At 39.0% G+C, this 26,800-nt stretch overlaps 1 protein-coding gene across 7 annotated transcripts in view; it reads right to left on the bottom strand.

The window, feature by feature from the left end:
- SENP5 (SUMO specific peptidase 5) overlaps positions 1–26,800 on the bottom strand; it is a 93,359-nt gene that overhangs the window by 61,293 nt on the left and 5,266 nt on the right. For all 7 annotated transcript variants that reach the window (XR_005055885.2, XR_005055886.2, XR_005055889.2 and 4 more), the window contains exon 2: positions 17,942–19,485. Coding sequence is in view for 4 of the 7 variants with exons in the window: in XM_036998128.2 (XP_036854023.1) it covers positions 17,942–19,454 (1,513 nt within the window). In the remaining 3 variants the exon portion in view is untranslated. The remainder of the gene's footprint in view (positions 1–17,941; positions 19,486–26,800) is intronic.

Genomic DNA, 26,800 nt, shown 5'->3' with positions numbered 1-26,800 from the left:
TTTACAAATGGAGATAGGAAAAGTAGGGAGGTTAAGTAACTTCTCCAAGGACCGAACTAGCATACAACATAACTGAGATTCTAATCGTAGGTCATGTGACTACAGAAGCTGAGCCAATAACTATTATGCTATGCTACCTCCAAAGCAGGGAATACTTGTTATCTTTTCTCTACAAAAAGAACTCAGTTCTTCACTTCACCTTTACCATTTTAATACCCATGGACCAAGAACCACCCAGAAAACAGACTTGTTTGAAATGAGTTAAATATATTATTCTTCACCCACTTTCACCAGACTAAGAAACCAAAAGGAAAAATGCATTTGAAATACAGAACTGCTTTTACTCCAAAAGAACTAAAATTTCAATGTGACCAAGAAAGAAAGGATAAAATATTAGGAAAACAAAACAAACACCCTAGAGTCCAAATTATAATCCATTCTGCAAGTACAAAAGATAATATGAAAAACAAAACTGGAGGTGTTATTTTATAAGTTAAATTACTCAACATGTTAAACCAACCATGTTGAACAGTATTTTCTTGAGATAACTGACTTGGGTCTCATCCCACCTGAATGTGGAGTAGGATTCATTTTCTTGTGTATGGAAGAAATGCAACCACTGGCTTCTCCAACAAAATACAATAAACATGTCAGGAACATCCCATCAAAAAAATAAGGAAGGCTGAATAGCCAAAGCAATCCTGAGAAGGAAGAATAAAGCAGGGGAAATTACGCTCCCTGACTTTAAGCCTTACTACAAAGCCACAGTAATCAAGACAGTTTGGTACTTGCACAAGAATAGACCCATAGACCTATGGAACAGACTATAGAGCCCAGTTACAAACCCAAGCATATATGGTCAATTAATATATGATAAAGGAGCCATGGACATACAGTGGGGAAATGACAGCTTCTCCAACAGCTGGTGTTGGCAAAACTGGACAGCTACATGTAAGAGAATGAAAATGGATTATTGTCTAACCCCATACAAAAAAGTAAATTCAAAATGGATCAAAGACCTGAATGTAAGTCATGAAACCATAAAAACTCTTAGAAAAAAGAATAGGCAAAAATCTCTTGGATATAAACATGAGCAACTTCTTCATGAACATATCTCCCCGGGCAAGGGAAAGAAAAGCAAAAATGAACAAATGCGACTATATCAAACTAAAAAGCTTCTGTACAGCAAAGAACACCATCAGTAGAACAAAAAGACATCCTACAGTATAGGAGCATATATTCATAAATGACATATCCAATAAGGGGTTGACATCCAAATTATATAAAGAGCTCATGCACCTCAACAAACAAAAATCAAATAAGCCAATTAAAAAATGGGCAGAGGAGCTGAACAGACAGTTCTCCAAAGAAGAAATTCAGATGGCTAACAAGCATATGAAAAGATGCTCCACATCGCTGATCATCAGAGAAATTCAAATTAAAACCACAATGAGATATCACCTCACGCCAGTTAGGATGGCAAACATCCAAAAGACAAACAACAAGAAATGTTGGCAAGGTTGTGGAGAAAGGGGAACCCTCCTACACTGCTGGTGGGAATGTAAACTAGTTCAACCATTGTGGAAAGCTGTATGGAGGTTCCTCAAAAAGCTCAAAATAGAAATACCATTTCACCCAGGAATTCCACTTCTAGGAATTTACCCTAAGAATGCAGGAGCCCAGTTTTAAAAAGACATATGCACCCCTATGTTTATTGCAGCACTATTTACAATAGCCAAGAAATGGAAGCAACCTACACATCCATCAGTAGATGAATGGATAAAGAAGATGTGGTACATATACACAATGGAATATTACGCAGCCATAAGAAAAAAACATCCTACCATTTGCAACAACATGGATGGAGCTAGAGGGTATTATGATCAGTGAAATAAGCCAGGCAGAGAAAGACAAGTATCAAATGATTTCACTCATCTGTGGAGTATAAGAACAAAGAAAAACTGAAGGAACAAAACAGCAGCAGAATCACAGAACCCAAGAAAAGACTAACAGTTACCAAAGGGAAAGGGACTGGGGAAGATAGGTGGGAAGGGAGGGTTATGGGGGGAAAAGGGGTATTACGATAATGTAGTGGTGGGGGTGGGGGATATGGGGAAGGCAATATAACACAGAGAAGACAAGTAGTGATTCTATAGCATCTTACTACCCTCATGGACAGTGACTGTAATGGGGTATGTGGTGGGGACTTGATAATAGGGGGAGCCTAGTAACCATAATGTTGTTCATATAATTGTACATTAATAATACCAAAAAAATAAAAAATTAAAAATAAATAAGGAAGGCATGAAATATCTGAGACTAAACTTAAGGAATATACAAAATCTAAATGAAAAGCAATACAAAATTCTAGTAATGGACATAGATCAATAAACAGAGTAAATAGACAGAAAACTCAATATTATAATGAATGCAATTTTCCCTAAATTAATCTCTAACATAGTACCAACCAAAAGCCATTTGTTTTAATTGCAAAAACAAATCTGAAATTTATCTTGGGATATTATGAACCCCAAAAATTTTCCTTCTGGAAATGGATTTTCCTCATTCTTGCCTAGTATATATATATTTTTTTGAGAGGGCATCTCTCATATTTATTGATCAAATGGTTGTTAACAAGAATAAAATTATCTATAGGGGACTCAATGCACAATCATTAATCCACCCCAAGCCTAATTCTCATTAGTCTACAATCTTCTGAAGCATAACGAACAAGTTCTTACATGGTGAACAAATTCTTATATAGTGAATAACTTCTTACATGGTGAACAGTGCAAGGGCAGTCATCACAGAAACTTTCGGTTTTGATCATGCATTATGAACTATAAACAATCAGGTCAAATATGAATATTCGTTTGATTTTTATACTTGATTTATATGTGAATCCCACATTTCTCCCTTATTATATTATTTTTTAATAAAATGCTGAAGTGGTAGGTAGATGCAAGATAAAGGTAGAAAACATAATTTAGTGCTGTAAGAGTCTTGCCTAGTATTTTTGAAAAAGCTTAAAGGGGCAAGGTTGATAAGGGATTAAAGAGAAGAGGAGGGACTAGTCCCATCAAAATATAAAACTAGGGAGGTGGAGCCAGGATGGCAGCGTGAGTAGAGCAGTGGAAATCTCCTCCCAAAAACACATAGAGCTATGAAAATATAACAAAGAAAACTCTTCCTAAAATAGAGACCAGAGGAAACAGGACAACATCCAGACCACATCCACACCTGCAAGAACCCAGCGCCTTGTGAAAGGGGTAAGATACAAGCCCCAGCCCGGCAGTACCCGAGCGCCCCTCCCCCCGGCTCACGGCGGGTGGAAAGAAACCAGAGCGGTTTTTTTTTTTTTTGGCGAGTGCTTTATGGAAGCCTTAAAGGGACAGGGATCCTGTTGCTAGGGAGGCAGGGCGGCGGGACCGGTGAGCGGGTGCCTGGGACCGGTGCCTGAGGACAAAGATTATCGGGCGTTTTTCCCTACGGGACTGGTGGGCGGGTGCCTGAGACCGGCGCCTGAGGACGGAGGAAATCGCGCGTTTTTCCCCTTTTTTGTTCTCTTTTTGGCGAGTGCTTTTTGGAGGCCTTAAAGGGACAGGGACCCCGTTGCTAGGGAGGCAGGGCGGCGAGACCAGTGAGCGGGTGCCTGGGACCGGCGCCTGAGGACAAAGATTATCGCGTGTTTTTCCCTATGGGACCTGTGGGCGGGTGCCTGAGACCAGCACCTGAGGACGGAGGAAATCACGCGTTTTTCCCCCTTTTTTGTTCTCTTTTTGGAAAGTGCTTTGTGGAAGCCTTAAAGGGACAGGGACCCTGGTGCTAGGGAGGCAGAGCAGCAGGACCGGTGAGCGGGTGCCTGGGACCGGCGCCTGAGGACAAAGAATATCGCGGGTTTTTCCCTGTGGGACCGGTGGGCGGGTGCCTAAGACTGGCGCCTGAGGACGGAGGAAATCACGCGTTTTTCCCCGTTTTTTTGTCTCCTTTTGGCGAGTGCTTTTTGGAAGCCTTAAAGGGACAGGGACCCCGGTGCTAGGGAGGCAGAGCAGCAGGACTGGTGAGCAGGGGCCTGGGAACTGCGCCTGAAGACAAGGAATATCGCGCATTTTTCCCTGCGAGACCGGTGGGCAGGTGCTTTTTGGAAGCCTTGAAGGGACAGGGACCCCGGTGCTAGGGAGGCAGGGCAGCAGGACCAGTGAGCGGGTGTCTGGGACTGGCGCCTGAGGGAGAAAAAAAAAAAAGAAACCGCATGCTTTTTCCCTTTTTTTTTCTTTTTTTTTTTCTGTTCCCTCTCTCATTATTGCTGTTGTTGTTTTGGTTTGGAGAGTGCTTTTTGGAAGTCTTAAAGGGGCAGGACAGGACACTTAGACCAGAGGCAGGGAATCTGCAGAACTCTGGGCACGCTAACTCCCTGGGCAACAGGGAGCACAGAGGCCCCTTACGGAGATAAATAGCCTCCCGGCTGCTCCCCCTCCAACGGGGCTCCACCACTTTGGAGGAGCAGCCCCAGCCAGGCCACACCCACAGCAACAGCGGAGATAAAATCCATAGCAAACGGGCAGGTAGCAAAAGCCCTACCAGCGCACAGCTAACAAGCATAAGCCACTAGAGGTCGATATTCTCCCAGGAGAGGAAGGCCACAAACCAACAAGAAGGGAAGCTCTTCCAGCGGTCACTTGTACCGGCTCTGCAAACTATCTCTATCACCATGAAAAGGCAAAAGTACAGGCAGACAAAGATCACAGAGACAACACCTGAGAAGGAGACAGAACTAACCAGTCCTCCTGAAAAAGAATTCAAAATAAAAATCATCAACATGCTGACAGAGATGCAGAGAAAAATGCAAGAGCAATGGGATGAGATGCAGAGAAAAATGCAAGAGCAATGGGATGAAGTCCAGAGGGAGATCACAGATGTCAGGAAGGAGATCACAGAAGTGAAACAATCCCTGGAAGGATTTATAAGCAGAATGGATAAGATGCAAGAGGCCATTGAAGGAATAGAAGCCAGAGAACAGAAACGTATAGAAGCTGACATAGAGAGAGATAAAGGGATCTCCAGGAATGAAACAACACTAAGAGAAATATGTGACCAAGCCAAAAGGAATAATATTCGTATTATAGGGGTACCAGAAGAAGAAAGAGGAAAAGGGAAAGTCTCTTTGAAGAAATAATTGCTGAAAACTTCCCCAAACTGGGGGAGGAAATAATCGAACAGACCATGGAATTACACAGAACCCCCAACAGAAAGGATCCAAGGAGGACAACACCAAGACACACAGCAATTAAAATGGCAAGGATCAAGGACAAGGAAAGAGTTTTAAAGGCAGCTAGAGAGAACAAGGTCACCTATAAAGGAAAACCCATCAGGCTAACAGCAGACTTCTCGACAGAAACCATACAGGCCAGAAGAGAATGGCATGATATACTTAATGCAATGAAAGAGAAGGGCCTTGAACCAAGGATACTGTATCCAGCACAACTATCATTTAAATATGATGGCGGGATTAAACAATTCCCAGACAAGCAAAAGCTGAGGGAATTTGCTTCCCACAAACCACCTCTACAGGGCATCCTACAGGGACTGCTCTAGATGGGAGCACCCCTAAAAAGAGCACAGAACAAAACACACAACATATGAAGAATGGAGGAGGAGGAATAAGAAGGGAGAGAAGAAAAGAATCTCCAGACAGTGTATATAACAGCTCAATAAGCAAGCTAAGTTAGGCAGTAAGATACTAAAGAAGCTAACCTTGAACCTTTCGTAACCACGAATCTAAAGCCTGCAATGGCAATAAGTACATATCTCTCAATAGTCACCCTAAATGTAAATGGACTTAATGCACCAAACAAAAGACATAGAGTAATAGAATGGATAAAAAAGCAAGACACGTCTATGTGCTGCTTACAAGAAACTCACCTTAAACCCAAAGATAAGCATAGACTAAAAGTCAAGGGATGGAAAAACATATTTCAGGCAAACAACAGTGAGAAGAAAGCAGGGGTTGCAGTACTATTATCAGACAAAATAGACTTCAAAACAAAGAAAGTAACAAGAGATAAAGAAGGATACTACATAATGATAAAGGGCTCAGTCCAACAAGAGGATATAACCATTCTAAATATATATGCACCCAATACAGGAGCACCAGCATATGTGAAGCAAATACTAACAGAACTAAAGAGGGAAATAGACTGCAATGCATTCATTGTAGGAGACTTCAACACACCACTCACCCCAAAGGATACATCCACCGGGCAGAAAATAAGTAAAGACACAGAGGCACTGAACAACACCCTAGAACAGATGGACCTAATAGACATCTATAGAACTCTACATCCAAAAGCAACAGGATATACATTCTTCACAAGTGCACATGGAACATTCTCCAGAAAAGACCACATACTAGCTCACAAAAAGAGCCTCAGTAAACTCCAAAATACTGAAATTCTACCAACCAATTTTTCAGACCACAAAGGTATAAAAGTAGAAATAAATTCTACAAAGAAAACAAAAAGGCTCACAAACACATGGAGGCTTAACAACATGCTACTAAATAATCCATGGATCAATGAACAAATCAAAATAGAGATCAAGGAATATATAGAAACAAATGACAACAACAACACTAAGCCCCAACTTCTGTGGGACGCAGCGAAAGCAGTCTTAAGAGGAAAGTATATAGCAATCCAGGCACACTGGAAGAAGGAAGAACAATCCCAAATGAATAGTCTAACATCACAATTATCAAAACTGGAAAAAGAAGAACAAACGAGGCCTAAAGCCAGCAGAAGGAGGGACATAATAAAGATCAGAGAAGAAATAAACAAAATTGAGAAGAATAAAACAATAGCAAAAATCAACGAAACCAAGAGCTGGTTCTTTGAGAAAATAAACAAAATAGATAAGCCTCTAGCCAAACTTATTAAGAGAAAAAGAGAATCAACACAAATCAACATAATCAGAAATGAGAATGGAAAAATCACAACAGACTCCACAGAAACACAAAGTATTATTAAAGACTACTATGAAAACCTATATGCCAACAAGCTGGAAAACCTAGAAGAAATGGACAACTTCCTAGAAAAATACAACCTCCCAAGACTGACCAAGGAAGAAACACAAAAGTTAAACAAACCAATTACGAGCAAAGAAATTGAAACGGTAATCAAGAAACTACCCAAGAACAAAACCCCGGGGCCAGACGGATTTACCTCGGAATTTTATCAGACACACAGAGAAGACATAATACCCATTCTCCTTAAGGTGTTCCAAAAAATAGAAGAGGGAATACTCCCAAACTCATTCTATGAAGCCAACTTCACCCTAATACCAAAACCAGGCAAAGACAGCACCAAAAAAGAAAATTACAGACCAATATCCCTGATGAATGTAGATGCAAAAATACTCAATAAAATATTAGCAAACAGAATTCAACAGTATATCAAAAGGATCATACACCATGACCAAGTGGGATTCATCCCAGGGATGCAAGGATGGTACAACATTCGAAAATCCATCAACATCATCCACCACATCAACAAAAAGAAAGACAAAAACCACATGATCATCTCCATAGAAGTTGAAAAAGCATTTGACAAAATTCAACGTCTATTCATGATAAAAACTCTCAGCAAAATGGGAATTGAGGGCAAGTACCTCAACATAATAAAGGCCATATATGATAAACCCACAGCCAGCATTATAGTGAACAGCGAGAAGCTGAAAGCATTTCCTCTGAGATCGGGAACCAGACAGGGATGCCCACTCTCCCCACTGTTATTTAACATAGTACTGGAGGTCCTAGCCATGGCAATCAGACAAAACAAAGAAATACAAGGAATCCAGATTGGTAAAGAAGAAGTTAAACTGTCACTATTTGCAGATGATATGATACTGTACATAAAAAACCCTAAAGACTCCACTCCAAAACTACTAGAACTGATATCGGAATACAGCAAAGTTGCAGGATACAAAATTAACACACAGAAATCTGTAGCTTTCCTATACACTAACAATGAATCAATAGAAAGAGAAATCAGGAAAACAATTCCACTCACCATTGCATCAAAAAGAATAAAATACCTAGGAATAAACCTAACCAAAGAAGTGAAAGACTTATACCCTGAAAACTACAAGTCACTCTTAAGAGAAATTAAAGGGGACACTAATAAATGGAAACTCATCCCATGCTCATGGCTAGGAAGAATTAATATCGTCAAAATGGCCATCCTGCCCAAAGCAATATACAGATTTGATGCAATCCCTCTCAAATTACCAGCAACATTCTTCAATGAATTGGAACAAATAATTCAAAAATTCATATGGAAACACCAAAGACCCCGAATAGTCAAAGCAATCCTGAAAAAGAAGAATAAAGTAGGGGGGATCTCACTCCCCAACTTCAAGCTCTACTACAAAGCCAAAGTAATCAAGACAATTTGGTACTGGCACAAGAACAGAGCCACAGACCAGTGGAACAGATTAGACTCCAGACATTAACCCAAACATATATGGTCAATTAATATTTGATAAAGGAGCCATGGACATACAATGGGAAAATGACAGTCTCTTTAACAGATGGTGCTGGCAAAACTGGACAGCTACATGTAGGACAATGAAACTGAACCATTGTCTAACCCGATATACAAAGGTAAACTCAAAATGGATCAAAGACCTGAATTTAAGTCATGAAACCATAAAACTCTTGGAAAAAAACATAGGCAAAAACCTCTTAGACATAAACATGAGTGACCTCTTCTTGAACATATCTCCCCGGGCAAGGAAAACAACAGCAAAAATGAGCAAGTGGGACTACATTAAGCTGAAAAGCTTCTGTATAGTGAAAGACACCATCAATAGAACAAAAAGGAACCCTACAGTATGGGAGAATATAGTTGAAAATGACACATCCGATAAAGGCTTGACATCCAGAATATATAAAGAGCTCACACGCCTCAACAAACAAAAAACAAATAACCCAATTAAAAAATGGGCAGAGGAACTGAACAGACAGTTCTCTAAAAAAGAAATACAGACGGCCAACAGACACATGAAAAGATGCTCCACATCGCTAATTATCAGAGAAATGCAAATTAAAACTACAATGAGATATCACCTCACACCAGTAAGGATAGCTGCCATCCAAAAGACAAACAACAACAAATGTTGGCGAGGCTGTGGAGAAAGGGGAACCCTCCTACACTGCTGGTGGGATGGTAAATTAGTTCAACCATTGTGGAAAGCAGTTTGGAGGTTCATCAAAATGCTCAAAACAGACCTACCATTTGACCCAGGAATTCCACTCCTAGGAATTTACCCTAAGAATGCAGCAATCAAGTTTGAGAAAGACAGATGCACCCCTATGTTTATCGCAGCACTATTTACAATAGCCAAGAATTGGAAGCAACCTAAATGTCCATCGGTAGATGAATGGATAAAGAAAATGTGGTACATATACACAATGGAATACTACTCAGCCATAAGAAGTGGAAAAATCCAACCATTTGCAGCAACATGGATGGAGCTGGAGAGTATTATGCTCAGTGAAATAATCCAAGTGAAGAAAGAGAAATACCAAATGATTTCACTCATCTGAGGAGTATAGGAACAAAGGAAAAACTGAAGGAACAAAACAGCAGCGGAATTACAGAACTCAAAAATGGACTAACAGGTACCAAAGGGAAAGGAACTGGGGAGGATGGGTGGGCAGGGAGGGATAAGGGGGGGAGAAGAAGCGGGGTATTAAGATTAGCATGCATGGGGGGGAGGGAGAAAGGGGAGGGTGGGCTGCACAACACAGAGAGGACAAGTAGTGACTCTACAACATTTTGCTAAGCTGATGGACAGTAATCGTAATGTGGTTGTTAGGGGGGACCTGATATAGGGGAGAGCATAGTAAACATAGTATTCTTCATGTAGGTATAGATTAAAAATTAAAAAAAAAAAAAAGAAAGAAAGAAAGAAAGAAAAGGGGGATTATTCCTTGATAGGATAAAACTATTGGTAAATCAAAGATTAACGCATGCTTTAAATATCCTTAATGTTGATCACTTAAAGGGTGTCAGATGATCAGCTATGGAGGTACTCTTTTCTGATAATATTCCTTTCTCTTAATAAAAAAAAAAAGAAAAAGCAGTTACTGTGTGCTGACCTCCAATGAGATCTACACAGTGGTATAGAGGGCATGTCACAGTGTGGGCAAAGGGTCTGTTTGTTTCTACGCAGATCAAGGCCCAGCTTGAATACCCAGAAAATGAACTAAGATATGATATGAGGAGGAGTTTCCGGCATCAGCACTCTCTGGAGGACTTGTGCCAGGGGATGATCATCAAAAAGCCTCCACAGGGATCCGGACGATGCTGCGGTTGTGGCTGCATCCAGCCCACCGTCTCCTGGACTTGCCATAGGAATGAGGAGGGAGATGTTTAAGCTGGCATGTGCATACAGTGAGACAACGAATTTGACCGGATCTGTACTGTTGGAACTCAACCAGGAGTTGGGTGGGGTGCAAGGTGTAGCACTCCAAAATCTTATGACTATAGACTATCTACAGTTAAAAGAACATATGGGATGTGAACAGATCCCAGAAATGGGCTGCTTTAATTTGTCTGATTTCTCTCAGACGGTTCAAGTACAGTTGGACAATATCCATCATATCATAGACAAATTTTCACAAATGCCTAGGGTGCCTAAATGGTTTTCTTGGCTTCACTGGAGATGGATGGTAATTATAGATTTGCTTTGTTTATGTCATCTTATTCCTATTATGTTAATATGTGTGTGCAAATTAGTTAGTAGTTTAAAACCTATACATACTTAAGGTACTCTACAAGAAGATATGTCAAAGAAATAATCAATCCTCCCATGTTTCCTTCCATATGCTATATCTGTAGCTTTTCTTCTTTCTTCCTAATTACAACCCTTAAATAGAATTCGTGCCTCATATCGAATTTACCGAGTATCATAATTCCGCCAGGTGGTAAAGATACCTCGAGACAAGTGCTGGGCATAGAACCCACAGGGCATAAATCTGCAAAGAAGTAAAAAGCTAACCTTTGCAAACAATATGGCTTCTCTCTCACTTACCAACTTTACATTTCCCTGTATGGCCCTGGAAGATGACTGGTTAGCCAGAGACGGGTAAGATTCCTCAAGGGAGGAACAACCTAAGACAGGCACAGTCGCAGGGGGGCCATCAGGTAAGAATTTGGGGATCAACAGAGGTGAGGCTCAGAACCTCATCCCCCCTGCTTTGAGAGAAATCTTCTGCATCCGTGGATGTTTTGCTGCCCTTGTCTAGCCTGGATTAATACTTAGTCCATAGGCGCATACTGATCATCTGATCATCTACATTTACCCTCTTACAGCACTCAAATTATGTTTTCTATCTTTATCTTGCATCTACCTACCACTTCAGCATTTTATGAAAAATAAAAATAATAATAATAATAAAGGGAGAAATGTGGGATCAACATATAAATCAAGTACAAAAATCAAACGAATATTCATATTTGACCTGATTGTTTATAGGTCATAATGCGTGATCAAAACCGAAAGTTTCTGTGATGAATGCCCTTGTACTGTTCACCATGTAAGAATTTATTCACTATGTAAGAATTCGTTCACCATGTAAGAACTTGTTCGTTATGCTTCAGAAGATTGGAGACTGACGAGAATTAGACTTGAGATGGATTAATGATTGTACATTGAGCATTGACCCCCCTATACTGAATTTTATTGTTGTTAACAACCATTTGATCAATAAATATGAGAGATGCCCTCTCAAAAAAATAAATAAATAAATGAAAATAAATAAATAAATAATAAATAAATAAATAAATACAGATGGCCAACAGACACATGAAAAGATGCTCCACATCGCTAATTATCAGAGAAATGCAAATTAAAACTACAATGAGGTATCACCTCACACCAGTAAGGATAGCTGCCACCCAAAAGACAAACAGCAACAAATGTTGGCGAGGCTGTGGAGAAAGGGGAACCCTCCTACACTGCTAGTGGGAATGTAAATTTGTTCAACCATTGTGGAAAGCAGTATGGAGGTTCATCAAAATGCTCAAAACAGACCTACCATTTGACCCAGGAATTCCACTCCTAGGAATTTACCTAAGAACGCAGCAATCAAGTTTGAGAAAGACAGATGCACCCCTATGTTTATCGCAGCACTATTTACAATAGCCAAGAATTGGAAGTAACCTAAATGTCCATCGGTAGATGAGTGGATAAAGAAGATGTGGTACATATACACAATGGAATACTATTCAGCCATAAGAAGTGGAAAAATCCAACCATTTGCAGCAACATGGATGGAGCTGGAGAGTATTATGCTCAGTGAAATAAGCCAAGCAGAGAAAGAGAAATACCAAATGATTTCACTCATCTGAGGAGTATAAGAACAAAGGAAAAACTGAAGGAACAAAATAGCAGCGGAATTAGAGAACCCAAAAATGGACTAACAGGTACCAAAGGGAAAGGAACTGGGGAGGATGGGTGGGCAGGGAGGGATAAGGTGGGGGAACAAAAAGGGGGTATTAAGATTAGCATGCATGGGGGGGAGGGAGAAAGGGGAGGGTGGGCTGTACAACAGAGAGAGGACAAGTAGGGATTCTACAACATTTTGCTAAGCTGATGGACAGTAACTGTAATGTGGTTGTTAGGGGGGACCTGATATAGGGGAGAGCATAGTAAACATAGTACTCTTCATGTACGTGTACATTAAAAATTAAAAAAAAAAAAGAAAAGAAAAAGAAAGAAAAGGGGGATTACTCCTTGATAGGATAAAACTATTGGTAAATCAAAGATCAACGCATGCTTTAAATATCCTTACTGTTGATCACTTAAAGGGTGTCAGATGATCAGCTATGGAGGTACTCTTTTCTGATAATATTCCTTTCTCTTAAAAAAAAGAAAAAAAAAATGCAGTCCCTGTGTGCTGACCTCCAGTGAGTTCTGCACAGTGGTATAGAGGGCATGTCAAAGTGTGGGCAAAGGGTCTGTTCGTTTCTATGCAGAAGATCAAGGCCTAGCTTGGATACCCAGAAAATGAACTAAGATACGATATGAGGAGGAGTTTCCGGCATCAGCACTCTCTGAGGGACTCGTGCCGGGGGATGATCATCAAAAAGCCTCCACAGGGATCCGGGCGATGCTGCGGTTGTGGCTGCATCCACCCCACCATTTCCTGGACTTGCCATTGGAATGAGGAGGGAGATGTCTAGGCTGGCATGTGCATACAGTGAGACAATGAATTTGACCAGATCTGTACTGTTGGAACTCAATCAGGAGTTGGGAGGGGTGCAAGTTGTAGCACTCCAAAATCTTATGACTATAGACTATCTACGGTTAAAAGAACATATGGGATGTGAACAGAACCCAGAAATGGGCTGCTTTAATTTGTCTGATTTTTCTCAGACTGTTCAAGTACAGCAGGACAATATCCATCATATCATAGACAAATTTTCACAAATGCCTAGGGTGCCTAAATGGTTTTCTTGGCTTCAGTGGAGATGGATGGTAATTATAGATTTGCTTTGTTTATGTCACCGTATTCCTATTATGTTAATATTTGTGTGCAAATTAGTTAGTAGTTTAAAACCTATACATACTTAAGGTACTCTACAAGAAGATATGTCAAAGAAATAATCAATCCTCCCATGTTTTCTTCCATATGCTACCTCTATAGCTTTTCTTCTTTCTTCCTAATGACAACCCTTAAATAGAATTTGTGCCTCATATCGAATTTACCGAGTATCATAATTCCTCCAGGTGGTAAAGATACCTTGAGACAAGTGCTGGGCATAGAAGCCACAGGGCATAAATCTGCAAAGAAGTAAAAAGCTAACCTTTTCAAACAATATGGCTTCTCTCTCACTTACCAACTTTACATTTCCCTGTATGGCCCTGGAAGATGACTGGTTAGCCAGAGATGGGTAAGATTCCTCAAAGGAGGAACAACCTAAGACAGGCACAGTCGCAGGGGGGCCATCAGGTGAGAAATTGGGGATCAACAGAGGTGAGGCTCAGAACCTCATCCCCCCTGCTTTGAGAGAAATCTTCTGCTTCCGTGGATGTTTTGCTGCCCTTGTCTAGCTTGGATTAATACTTAGTCCATAGGCACACACCTGATCATCTACATTTGTCCTCTTACAGCACTAAACTATGTTTTCTACCTTTATCTTGCATCTACCTACCACTTCAGCATTTTATTAAAAATAAAAATAATAATAATAATAAAGGGAGAAATGTGGGATCAACATATAAATCAAGTATAAAAATCAAACGAATATTCATATTTGACCTGATTGTTTATAGTTCATAATGCGTGATCAAAACCGAATGTTTCTGTGATGAATGCCCTTGTACTGTTCACCATGTAAGAATTTATTCACTATGTAAGAATTCGTTCACCATGTAACTTGTTCGTTATGCTTCAGAAGATTGGAGACTGACGAGAATTAGGCTTGAGATGGATTAATGATTGTACATTGAGCATTGACCCCCCCTATACTGAATTTTATTGTTGTTAACAACCATTTGATCAATAAATATGAGAGATGCCCTCTCAAAAAATATATATATAAAACTAACTGCAGCAATGAAAGCAAAATAGTGCTAGCACAGAAATAGAGAAACTAAGTCTAGAAACAGACCCAATGGCAAATGGCATATTATAAGCATGGGAAAAAGATGAATTAATAAATAGTTTTAAGAACTACTAGATAAGTCTTTCATTCACAGTTGGAATTCATTTTGGTATAAAGAATGAGTTAGGGATCTATCTTTACTTTTCTCCAAATTGCTGAATGTAAAATAACACATTAATAGTCTAGAAGAAAATAGGGTTGGACATTTTTATAAACTTGAAATGGGCAGAAGCTTTAATTTTAAGTAGAAGGGTTTTTTTCTAATACATGACCAAAAACATTTAAAAATAAAGTGCCAATCACCCAGTAATTCCTTTAGAACTTTTATGCCCTTATGAACGTATTTCTTCAATGTCAGTTACACACTGTACTTAATCTTGATGTTCCTATTCTTCCATCAATACATCACAAATTTTTTTTTCCTACATCAATTCAAAACACCTGGTTGTTCATTAAATGAGTATGCTGTATTTTAACCAATTCCCTACGGATGACCATCTGTTAGTTTTTAGCTCTCTAAATATTGTCACAAGTAAAACCCTTGAAATATCCTTGTTCTGTAGTTTCTCCAGAACACACTTGCTAAAACTCAAATTTCTGGTGCATTTTTATTTCTTATGAGTTTTCTATCATGCTTTAAAATGTCTCATCAATATGATTTATAAAATTGGTCTCTTCCATTTGTTTACAAACAGCTTTATTGAGCTAAAATTCACATACCACAAAATTCATCCTCTTAAAGTGTACAATTCTATTAATCCTGACTCAGGTTTAGTTCTTTTACTTGTTGAATCTGCTCTTTCATAATCTTGGCTTTCCTAAGATATCTGGTGATAAATCTGGACTCACCTCTACTTGGGTAACTTCCTGCATGGGAGGAGGACGCTGATGGGCAGTAGTAGCTTTGAACTATTTTCAGTGGAAGGATATTATGAACCCCAAAAACTGTCCTTCTGGAAATGGATTTCCCTCTTTCTTGCCAGATGTTGCAAGTAATGGGGCAGAGGGAAAAGGAAATGTCCTGTATCTCCCCACCAATCTCCTGTTCTTAGGATTTCAATGCTCAATGTCAATTATATGTCAGTAAAACTGGGGAGGTAAACAACAAAATTTCATCTTGACAGCAGATATTCTCCTTGCTGGTATGTGGCACAGGCAGGGAGAGATACTTTTGTTGAGATTTCCCAGGTATAGAGTCTTTTACCATGGGTTTCCCCTTTCCTCCCAACTCCACCATCTCCAGGAATGGGACACCCACAGTGTTGTACCATTTTCCTTTACTAATCTTTCTTCTGCCACTGGGGTTCCCCTCCGGACCTTCTACTTTCTGCCTTGTGGGAGGTTCTCAGTTTCTGATCTACCAAAACTCTCCTCCTTGTTTCTAAGTAAGGAAATACGTATGTTTTTAATGTATTTTTTGTGATTTCTAAGGATATGGTAGAAGGAAGAAGAGATTCCATATGCTTACTTCATCCCCTTAAACATGTGGAACTGCAGTTGTTTCTGACGGATATTCCTTACTATGTGAAATTAATTTTCTTTATTCTTACTTTTCCAAGAGACTTAAATAGAAGAGAACCTGAGTTTTATTAATAGGTTTTTCAGTACTTGCTGAGATTCCATGATTTTTCTCTTTCAGCCTATTAAAATAATGAAATTACATTACAGATCACTAAGTATAAATTCTGTAAAAATTCCTACTTCCTCACATCATGCTGCAGTTTTCTATTTGCCATATTTGATTTATCAACTGCTTTTGGAAGTGCTACATCTATTTAAGTTAATCAGTATTTTTAAGTAAATGCTACCTTTTTTTAGGTTTATGCATCATGGTTCTGTTAACCTCATAGTAGGGAAATTTGTCTTTCCCTATTCTAGGACAGTATAAAGAGTTTTTTTTTTAAGATTTTCTAGGACTCTTTTTTATTTTGTTAGAAAACTTTTTATATATTCTTACTGGTTGGGAAAACAAAATGTTCAAAATTATTTAAACCTCCAAAAAGTAACTCTCCTAAGCCCCCAGAAAATACACGTAACAATTTGATATATCTGTCCAGACATGTCCTATACAAATGCATGTGCCCACATATATAAACTCATCCTACATATGTATCTTTTAACAAAAGATGGCACCACTCTGCTTTGCTACATTTTTCACTTTATATAGACAGCTTTCAGTATCAAATATAGATTTAATATATTCTGTAACAGCTTCACAGTATACCATTGCCTGGATGTGTCATAATTTATACTTTCAGAGAAACATGTTTTGGCTGTCTTCAGTTTTTTACTATCAAGACAATACTGTAAGTAATGTGTCTGTACAAATACATTTGTACTCTTTTAGCAGCTTGGATAAACTGCAAGAAGGGGAATGAGTCAAAGACTGATACTGCCATACCAGCTTACTTCATGAGATAGATTTTGACTTGAAGATTTTTTAAAGCATAATGCAAAAACCTGAAGCCATAAAGTAAGGACAAATAAATTTTACTATGCAAGAATCGAAAATGTTAAGCAAAAATACCATACACACTGTCAGGATACTTAAGACTTTTATCTTTTTGGAGGGAATAACTTAAATCTTACAACATTTATAATCATCAAAATTTAACTTAACATCCTTAAAACTACAGTAATGCTAAGGCCCAAGACAGTAGAAACCAGTGTATTCCGTTTGTTGTTATATTCTTTGAACTAGCACAGTGCCTGGTACATAGGAACTTCTCACATACTAAATAAAATACAAACAATCCATTAGAAAAACAGGCAAAGGAAAATTATATACAAACAAAAAGTGGCCAATAAACATAGAAAAGATGTTCAAACTTCAAACTTAAAAATGGAAATTAAAACAAGGAACTTTTATGTGATTTTTAAGACTGGCAAAGTTTAAGAAGTGCAAACCAGTTCAACTTTTTGGAGGATAATATAACAATTCTCTTAAAATTTTAAGTACTGATATTCTTTCACCATCAATTTTACTACTAGGAACTTAACTTACAAAAATAATGGTGTAAGTATAAAGAAGTAATTTCATTGCACTACTGTTTATAGAAGAAAAAAATTGGAAGCAACACAAATGCTCATCAAGCAGGAATTCAATTATGCAACATCTATGTAATACAGCAATATAAAAGGCTTCAAGAAGAATGTCTAATTGCTTAAAAGGAAATCCATGTATGGAAGGAAAAAACAGAACTCTTCTAGAAAAGTCAGTGGACACCAAGTGCAAGCTGGAAACTGGGAGAGAATAAAGGAAGAGTACATACCAGAAAGGCAGACTGACAGCTGTTCATCATCCACTGGACATGCTTTTTCACTGGTCTTCCCACCACCCACTTGATTTTCTAGTTTGAGCCCACTGCACATCAGAGGAGCCTCCAGTGGGCTTTTACAGTAAGGGTGGTCCAACAACTTAGAACTAAGAATGTTCTGCTTAAGAGATCCATCCTCATCCATCTGGCATGAGATCTCATTCTGGACAGTCTCTTTGGACACTGGCTGGTCTACTCCACTCACAGACTGATCTGCCCCAGACATTGACAGTTTTACTCTGTTTTCACTGACAGTACTTGTCCGATTTTCCTGACCCAGAGTCGTAACTTCTCTTTCCGTTTCTGAGATAAACATGTTACTAGAATGATATTCTGGAAGGGGGATGTTACGAATCAGTTCTGTACACTCCCACTTAGGAGAGGAACAGGGTGACTGGTCCCAGGTGTATGTGGCACTGCCATTCTGTTGGTTAGAGAATGCCTCATCTAAACTAAGCTCCTTGCCCAAGAAAGGGCTTCCTTTAGTGTGGCCATCAGGCACATGAGAGTTCTTCCCCTTTCCCACAGCATTGCTGTCCATATCTGGGAAGTACACTTGTTGGCGCTGACAAGAAGGGTCTTTAGGTTCTGGGGCAGGGAATGGGCTGCAACTGCCACCCTCACCGTTCTCCCTAAGGGTCTCTTGATGGTCCCCAGTGACCTGCAACCAGCTTCGCTGGGCTTTTTTAAGCTTGCAAATTTTGCTTTTTGTTCTGAAGTGCTGAGATCTGAGAATCCTGTACCGAAACCTAATCATGGATAAGTTCTCATACATCATAAGAGGAGACACTTTAATTCTTCTGTGTTGGTTAAGTTGGAACTTTTTTGGAATTAGAGATCCCCCATTCCTGTGGTGCTCCAGTCCTTGGTAGCAGCCATAACAAAAGCGCTTTCTCTTATGGTTGCTCAAGGTGACCACAATTGTGCCACTCTCACATGAACTTTGGTTCTCCCCATTGAACTTCATGGGAAAGTCAGAAGCTTGCAGCTCTGTTCTAGGTCTGTGACCACTGGCCTGACCTAAAACACTATTTGTTGGTAAGTCAGCAACCACCTTCAAGAAACTTTTATCTCCACAGTATTCATAATCAGAGTTCTTTACTGATGACAGCAACTTCTCTGCTTGGAGTTTCAGGAGGGTCCTTGAAGAGGAAATGAAGTGTTTAGTGTCTTTTCTATTCACTTTAGAGGAAAAAGTACTAACATTTTGAGCAGCCACATTGGACTCTGTCTTAGCAAAAAGAGGTTCATCCTGGATCCACGTTTTCTGGATATGAAGGACCTTCTTTCTGCACTGTAAGTGCCTCAACTGCCTGCTCCAAATAATTGTCCTTCCCAACTTGGCTTTCAGAACACACAAGTGTTGGTGAAAGCAAAACTTCTTAAAGCCTCGAAACCCAGTATTCCATTTCTCAGAAAAGGCTAAGTGGATTCCTTTTCTCCATAAAATTTTCCTCTGTTTTTTCATTTTTATGATGCATAATGAGATCTGGATGAAGCTGTAAAGAAGACAAATAAAAGTTACATTTTTAGCCTAAAAAATAAGATCACAAAGATATACTCACAGCAAAGAAATTAGAACTTCTTAGTGATCATTCTTTAAAATAACAGGATAACCAAGAATCACCAGACTTTGAGGGATAAAAAGAGGACCAAAACAAACAGATAAAAGCAAAGACGTGTATTGCAAAGTCAACTTAAAAAAATAAGTTGGGAAGGAAAGGTGAGTTATTCTTTAATGGGGTTCAGAGTTGCAGTTTAGGAAGATGAAAAATGTTCTGAAGATGGACAGTGGTGATGGTTTCTCAACAGTGTAAAAGTATTTAATGCCACTGAACCATATACCTAAAATGATTAAAATATTAAATTTTGTAAACTATATTTTACCACAATAAAAAAACAGTAAGGAAGAAGAAACTGGACACTATCCTCAAAGAAGCAAAAGAAAATATTACATCCATTGGGGAAAAAAGAATGTTATTATTTTTTTAATGAACAATTAAAACAATAAAGGGGCCTTGGAAATTAAAAATAATAGCAGAAGTGAAAAACCCGGTAGAAGGGCTAATAGCCCCATTATAAAGTACTCAAACTGTGGGATAAACAAAAAAAAGCCTAATGGAAAAATGGGAGAAGGACATAAGGAGACAGTTCACAAATACAGATTTTTAAATGGTCCTACACATCAGACGTTCAACGTCACTAAAAAAATAGACAAAGAAGGATAATGAGAAGGTGGGTGAACTGGGTGAAGGGAGTCAAAAAGGTATAAACTTCCAGTTGTAAAATAAATAAATCATGGGGATAAAATGTATAGCACAGTGGACATAGTTAATAATACTGTATTGCATATTTGAAAGTTGCTAAGAGTAAATCATAAAAGTCATCACAAGAAAAAAATTTTGCAATATGTACAGTGATGAATGTTAGATTTATTGTGATCATTTCACAATGTATAGAACTATCAAATCATTATTGTACACCTGATATTAACATATTATGTGAATTACCAATTTTTAAAAATTGTCAAAAATTATGACAACACATTCTGTTGGCGGGAGAAAAGGCATTTTCATACTTTGGTGGTGGGCATACAAATTGATAAAAATCCTTTTAGAGTGGAATTTGGTAATAGCAAAACTACAAAAATATTTACCTTTTAATACAGAAATCCCACTTTTAGGAATTTACCCTGAAGCTATGCCTCTAACAATAATGAAAATACATACTACAAGGTTATTCATTGCAACATTATTCTAACCACTGTCCTATGAATGGGCATTTAGGTTGTTTCCAGTGTTTTGCAATTATAAACTATGGTTCACCCACACAATAAGTGAAGCCAGAAAAAAGATGAACTCTGAGAACTAACAATGAAGGATTATCCAGGTTAAGTGAAAAAATCAAAGTTGAAATGAGTATCAATAGTATGACACTGCAGACTGCATTGGGGTATGGGTGGGGCTTGATAATATGGGTAAATGTAGTAACCACATTGTTTTTTCATGTGAAACCTTCATAAGAGTGTATATGAATAATACCTTAATAAAAAAGTTTTAAAATGTATGCCACTGCAACAGTTTAGCCAAGCATACGGTGAGAGAAAACTGCTCATACAAGATCACCCTCACTTCTGACACCAACGACAAATTCCGGAAATTCCAAAAACCAGCGGGTGGAGCCAACATGGCGGCATGAGTAGGACAGTGGGAATATCCTCCCAAAAACATATATATTTTTGAAAATACAACAAATACAACTAATCCTAAAAGAGAGACCAGAAGACACAGGACAACAGCCAGACTACATCCACACATGCGAGAGCCCAGCACCTGGTGAAAGGGGTAAGATACAATCCCCGGCCCAGCAGGACCCGAGCACACCTTCCACCAGCTCCCGGCAGGAGGGAGAGGGAGCCCAGGACTGCTAAACACCCAGCCCCAACCACCCACACCAGGGTGCAGACACAGTGCATGCGTGGAGGGCTGGAAACTAGGGAAACAGGGCAGCAAGACCTCTGAGCGGGTTCCAAAGCTGATGCCCCTGTGACAAAGAAAAGCAAGTGCTTTTTGAAAGACTTAAAGGGACAGGGACGTAACAGCTGGACGGAAACAACATAGGTCACAGCCTGGTTGCTGGAAATTACAGGGAAAACCAGGCTCACTAACCCCCTGGGCAACAGTTCTGAGACCCCTCACAGAGGTAAACAGCCAAACAGCACCCCCCGTCCACTACCCCTCTGGAGCGCTTCCTCCATACCAGCCCCGCAAGACACAAAGACCCAATCTACACGCAATTACCAAACACAAGCCACTAGGGGTCGCAGTTGTCCCAGTAAAGAAAGGCCAGTAGCAAGTGAAAAGTTTGGCATTCCCAGCTGTCAATAGCACCTATCAACATGAAAAGGCAAAAAAATATGATCCAGACAAGACTAACCCAGACAGCTTCGGCATCTGCTACATCTTCCCCTGAGAAGGAACCTGGGGAAATAGATTTAACCAGTCTTCCTGAAAAAGAATTCAAAACAAAAGTCATAACCATGCTGATGGACTTGCAGAGAAATATGCAAGAACTAAGGAAGGAGAATACAGAAATAAAACAAGCTCTGGAAGGACTTCAAAACAGAATGGACGAGATGCAAGAGACCATTAATGGACTAGAAAACAGAGAACAGGAACGCAGAGAAGCTGATGCGGAGAGAGATAAAAGGATCTCCAGGAATGAAAGAATTCTAAGAGAGCTGAGTGACCAATCAAAACGAACAATATCCGCATTATAGGGGTACCAGAAGAGAGAGAAAAAGGGATAGAAAGTGTCTTTGAAGAAATAATTGCTGAAAACTTCCCCAAACTAGGGGAAGAAATGGCCTCTCAGACCACAGAGGTACACAGAACTCCCATGACAAGGGATCCAAGGAGGGCAACACCAAGACACATAATAATTAAAATGGCAAAGATCAAAGACAAGGACAAAGTATTAAAGGCAGCCAGAGAGAAAAAAAAGGTCACCTACAAAGGAAAACCCAACAGGCTATCATCAGACTTCTCAACAGAAACCCTACAGGCCAGAAGAGAATGGCATGATATACTTGATGCAATGAAACAGAAGGGCCTCGAACCAAGACTACGGTATCCAGCACGATTATCATTTAAATATGAAGGAGGGATTAAACAATTCCCAGACAAGCAAAAGTTGAGGGAATTTGCCTCCCACAAACCACCTCTACAGGGCATCCTACAGGGACTGCTCTAGATGGGAGCACTCATAAAAAGAACACATAACAAAACACACAACATATGAAGAAGGGAGGAAGAGGAATAAGAAGGGAGAGAAATAAAGAATCATCAGACCATGTTTATAATAGCTCAACAAGTGAGTTAAGTTAGACAGTAAGATAGTAAAGAGGCAAACCCTGAACCTTTGGTAACCACAAACTTAAACCCTGCAATGGCAATAAGTACATACCTGTCAATAATCACCCTGAATGTAAATGGACTGAATGCACCAATCAAAAGACACAGAGTAATACAATAGATAAAAAAGCAAGATCCATCCATATGCTGCTTACAAGAGACTCACCTCAAACCCAAAGACATGCACAGACTTAAAGTAAAGGGATGGAAAAAGATATTTCATGCAAACAACAGAGAGAAGAAAGCAGGTGTTGCAATTCTGGTATCAGACAAAACAGACTTCAAAATAAAGAAAGTAACAAAAGATAAAGAAGGACATTACATAATGATAAAGGGGTCACTCCAACAAGAGGATATAACCATTATAAATATATATGCACCCAATACAGGAGCACCAACATATCTGAAACAAATACTAACAGAACTAAAGGAGGAAATAGAATGCAATGCATTCATTCTAGGAGATTTCAACACACCACTCACTCCAAAGGACAGATCCACCAGACAAAAAATAAGTAAGGGCACAGAGTCACTGAACAACACACTAGAACAGATGGACCTAATAGACATCTGCAGAACTCTACATCCAAAAGCAACAGGATACACATTCTTCTCAAGGGCACATGGAACATTCTCCAGAATAGACCACATGCTAGGCCACAAAAAGAGCCTCAGTAAATTCCAAAAGATTGAAATCCTACCAACCAACTTTTCAGACCACAAAGGCATAAAACTAGAAATAAACTGTACAAAGAAAGCAAAAAGGCTCACAAACACATGGAGGCTTAAAAACACGCTCCTAAATAATCAATGGATCAATGACCAAATCAAAATGGAGATCCAGCAATATATGGAAACAAACGACAACAATAATACAAAGCCCCAACTACTGTGGGACACAGCAAAAGCAGTCTGAAGAGGAAAGTATATAGTAATCCAGGCATATTTAAAAAAGGAAGAACAATCCCAAATGAATGGTCTAATGTCACAATTATCGAAATTAGAAAAAGAAGAACAAATGAGGCCTAAGGTCAGCAGAAGGAGGGACATAAAAAAGATCAGAGAAGAAATAAATAAAATTGAGAAGAATAAAACAATAGCAAAAATCAATGAAACCAAGAGCTGGTTCTTCCAGAAAATAAACAAAATAGATAAGCCTCTAGCCAGACTTATTAAGAGGAAAAGAGAGTCAACATAAATCAACAGAATCAGAAACGAGAAAGGAAAAATCACGACGGACCCCAGAGAAATACAAAGAAATATCACAGAGTACTATGAAAACCTATATGCTAACAAGCTGGGAAACCTAGGAGAAATGGACTTCCTAGAAAAATACAACCTTCCAAGACTGACCCAGGAAGAAACACAAAATCTAAACAGAATAATTACCAGCAATGAAATTGAAGCAGTAATCAAAAAACTACCAAAGAACAAAACCTCCGGGCCAGATGGATTCACCTCGGAATTTTATCAGACATACAGGGAAGACATAATACCCATTCTCCTTAAAGTTTTCCAAAAAATAGAAGAGGAGAGGATACTCCCAAACTCATTCTATGAAGCTAACATCACCCTAAGACCAAAACCAGGCAAAGACCACACCAAAAAAGAAAACTACAGACCAATATCCCTGATGAATGAGGATGCAAAAATACTCAACAAAATATTAGCAAACAGAATTCAAAAATACATCAAAAGGATCATAAACCATGACCAGGTGGGATTCATCCCAGGGATGCAAGGATGGTACAATATTCGAAAGTCCATCAACATCATCCACCACATCAACAAAAAGAAAGACAAAAACCACATTATCATCTCCAAAGATGCTGAAAAAGCATTCAACAAAGTTCAACATCCATTCATGATAAAAACTCTCAGCAAAATGGGAATAGAGGGCAAGTACCTCAACATAATAAAGGCCATTTATGATAAACCCACAGCCAACATTATATTGAACAGCGAGAAGCTGAAAGCTTTTCCTCTGAGATCGGGAACTAGACAGGGATGCCCACTCTCCCCACTGTTATTTAACATAGTACTGAAGGTGCTAGCCATGGCAATCAGACAAAACAAAAAAATACAAGGAATCCAGATTGGTAAGGAAGAAGCTAAACTGTCACTATTTGCAGATGACATGATACTGTAAATAAAAAACCCTAAAGACTTCACCCCAAAACTACTAGAACTGATATCCGAATACAGCAAAGTTGCAGGATACAAAATTAACACATAGAAATCTGTAGCTTTCCTATACACTAACAATGAACCAACTGAAAGAGAAATCAAGAAAACAATTCCATTCACAATTGCATCAAAAAAATAAAATACCTAGGATTAAACCTAACTAAAGAAGTGAAAGACTTATACTCTGAAAACTACAAGTCACTCTTAAGAGAAATTAAAGGGGACACTAACAAATGGAAACTCATCCCATGATCATGGCTAGGAAGAATTAATATCATCAAAATGGCCATCCTGCCCAAAGCAATATACAGATTTGATGCAATCCCTATGAAACTTCCAGCAACATTCTTCAATGAACTGGAACAAATAATTCAAAAATTCATATGGAAACACCAAAGTCCCCGAATAGCCAAAGCAATCCTGAGAAAGAAGAATAAAGTAGGGGGGATCTCACTCCCCAACTTCAAGCTCTACTACAAAGCCATAGTAATCAAGACAATTTGGTACTGGCACAAGAACAGAGCCACAGACCAATGGAACAGACTAGAGAATCCAGACATTAACCCAGACATATATGGTCAATTAATATTTGATAAAGGAGCCATGGACATACAATGGCAAAATGACAGTCTCTTCAACAGATGGTGCTGGCAAAACTGGACAGCTACATTATAGGAGAATGAAACTGGACCATTGTCTAACCCCATATACAAAAGTAAACTCAAAATGGATCAAAGACCTGAATTTAAGTCATGAAACCATTAAACTCTTGGAAAAAAACATAGGCAAAAACCTCTTGACATAAAAATGACTGACCTCTTCTTGAACATATCTCCCCGGGCAAGGAAAACAACAGCAAAAATGAACAAGTGGGACTATATTAAGCTGAAAAGCTTCTGTACAGCAAAAGACACCATCAATAGAACAAAAAGGAACCCTACAGTATGGGAGAATATATTTGAAAATGACAGATCTGATAAAGGCTTGACGTCCAGAATATATAAAGAGCTCACACACCTCAACAAACAAGAAACAAATAACCCAATTAAAAAATGGGCAGAGGAACTGAACAGACAGTTCTCCAAAAAAGAAATACAGATGGCCAACAGACACATGAAAAGATACTCCACATCACTAATTATCAGAGAAATGCAAATTAAAACCACAATGAGATATCACCTCACACCAGTAAGGATAGCTGCCATCCAAAAGACAAACAACAACAAATGTTGGCGAGGCTGTGGAGAAAGGGGAACCCTCCTACACTGCTGGTGGGAATGTAAACTAGTTCAACCATTGTGGAAAGGAGTATGGAGGTTCATCAAAATGCTCAAAACAGACTTACCATTTGACCCAGGAATCCCACTCCTAGGAATTTACCCCAAGAACGCAGCAATCAAGTTTGAGAAAGACAGATGCACCCCTATGTTTATAACAGTACTATTTACAATATCCAAGAATTGGAAGCAACCTAAATGTCCATCAATAGATGAATGGATAAAGAAGATGTGGTAAATATACACAATGGAATACTACTCAGCCATAAGAAGAGGGCAAATCCTGCCATTTGCAGCAACATGGATGGAGCTGGAGGGTATTATGCTCAGTGAAATAAGCCAAGCAGCGAAAGAGAAATACCAAATGATTTCACTCATCTGTGGAGTATAAAAACAAAGGAAAAACTGAAAGAACAAAACAGCAGCAGAATCACAGA

Source organism: Manis javanica, chromosome 3, assembly GCF_040802235.1.
Source record: "Manis javanica isolate MJ-LG chromosome 3, MJ_LKY, whole genome shotgun sequence".
In the NCBI taxonomy this organism is placed as follows: domain Eukaryota; kingdom Metazoa; phylum Chordata; class Mammalia; order Pholidota; family Manidae; genus Manis; species Manis javanica.
The sequence above is the reverse complement of the archived record's forward strand: the minus strand, read 5'-3'. Positions and strand labels throughout refer to the sequence as shown.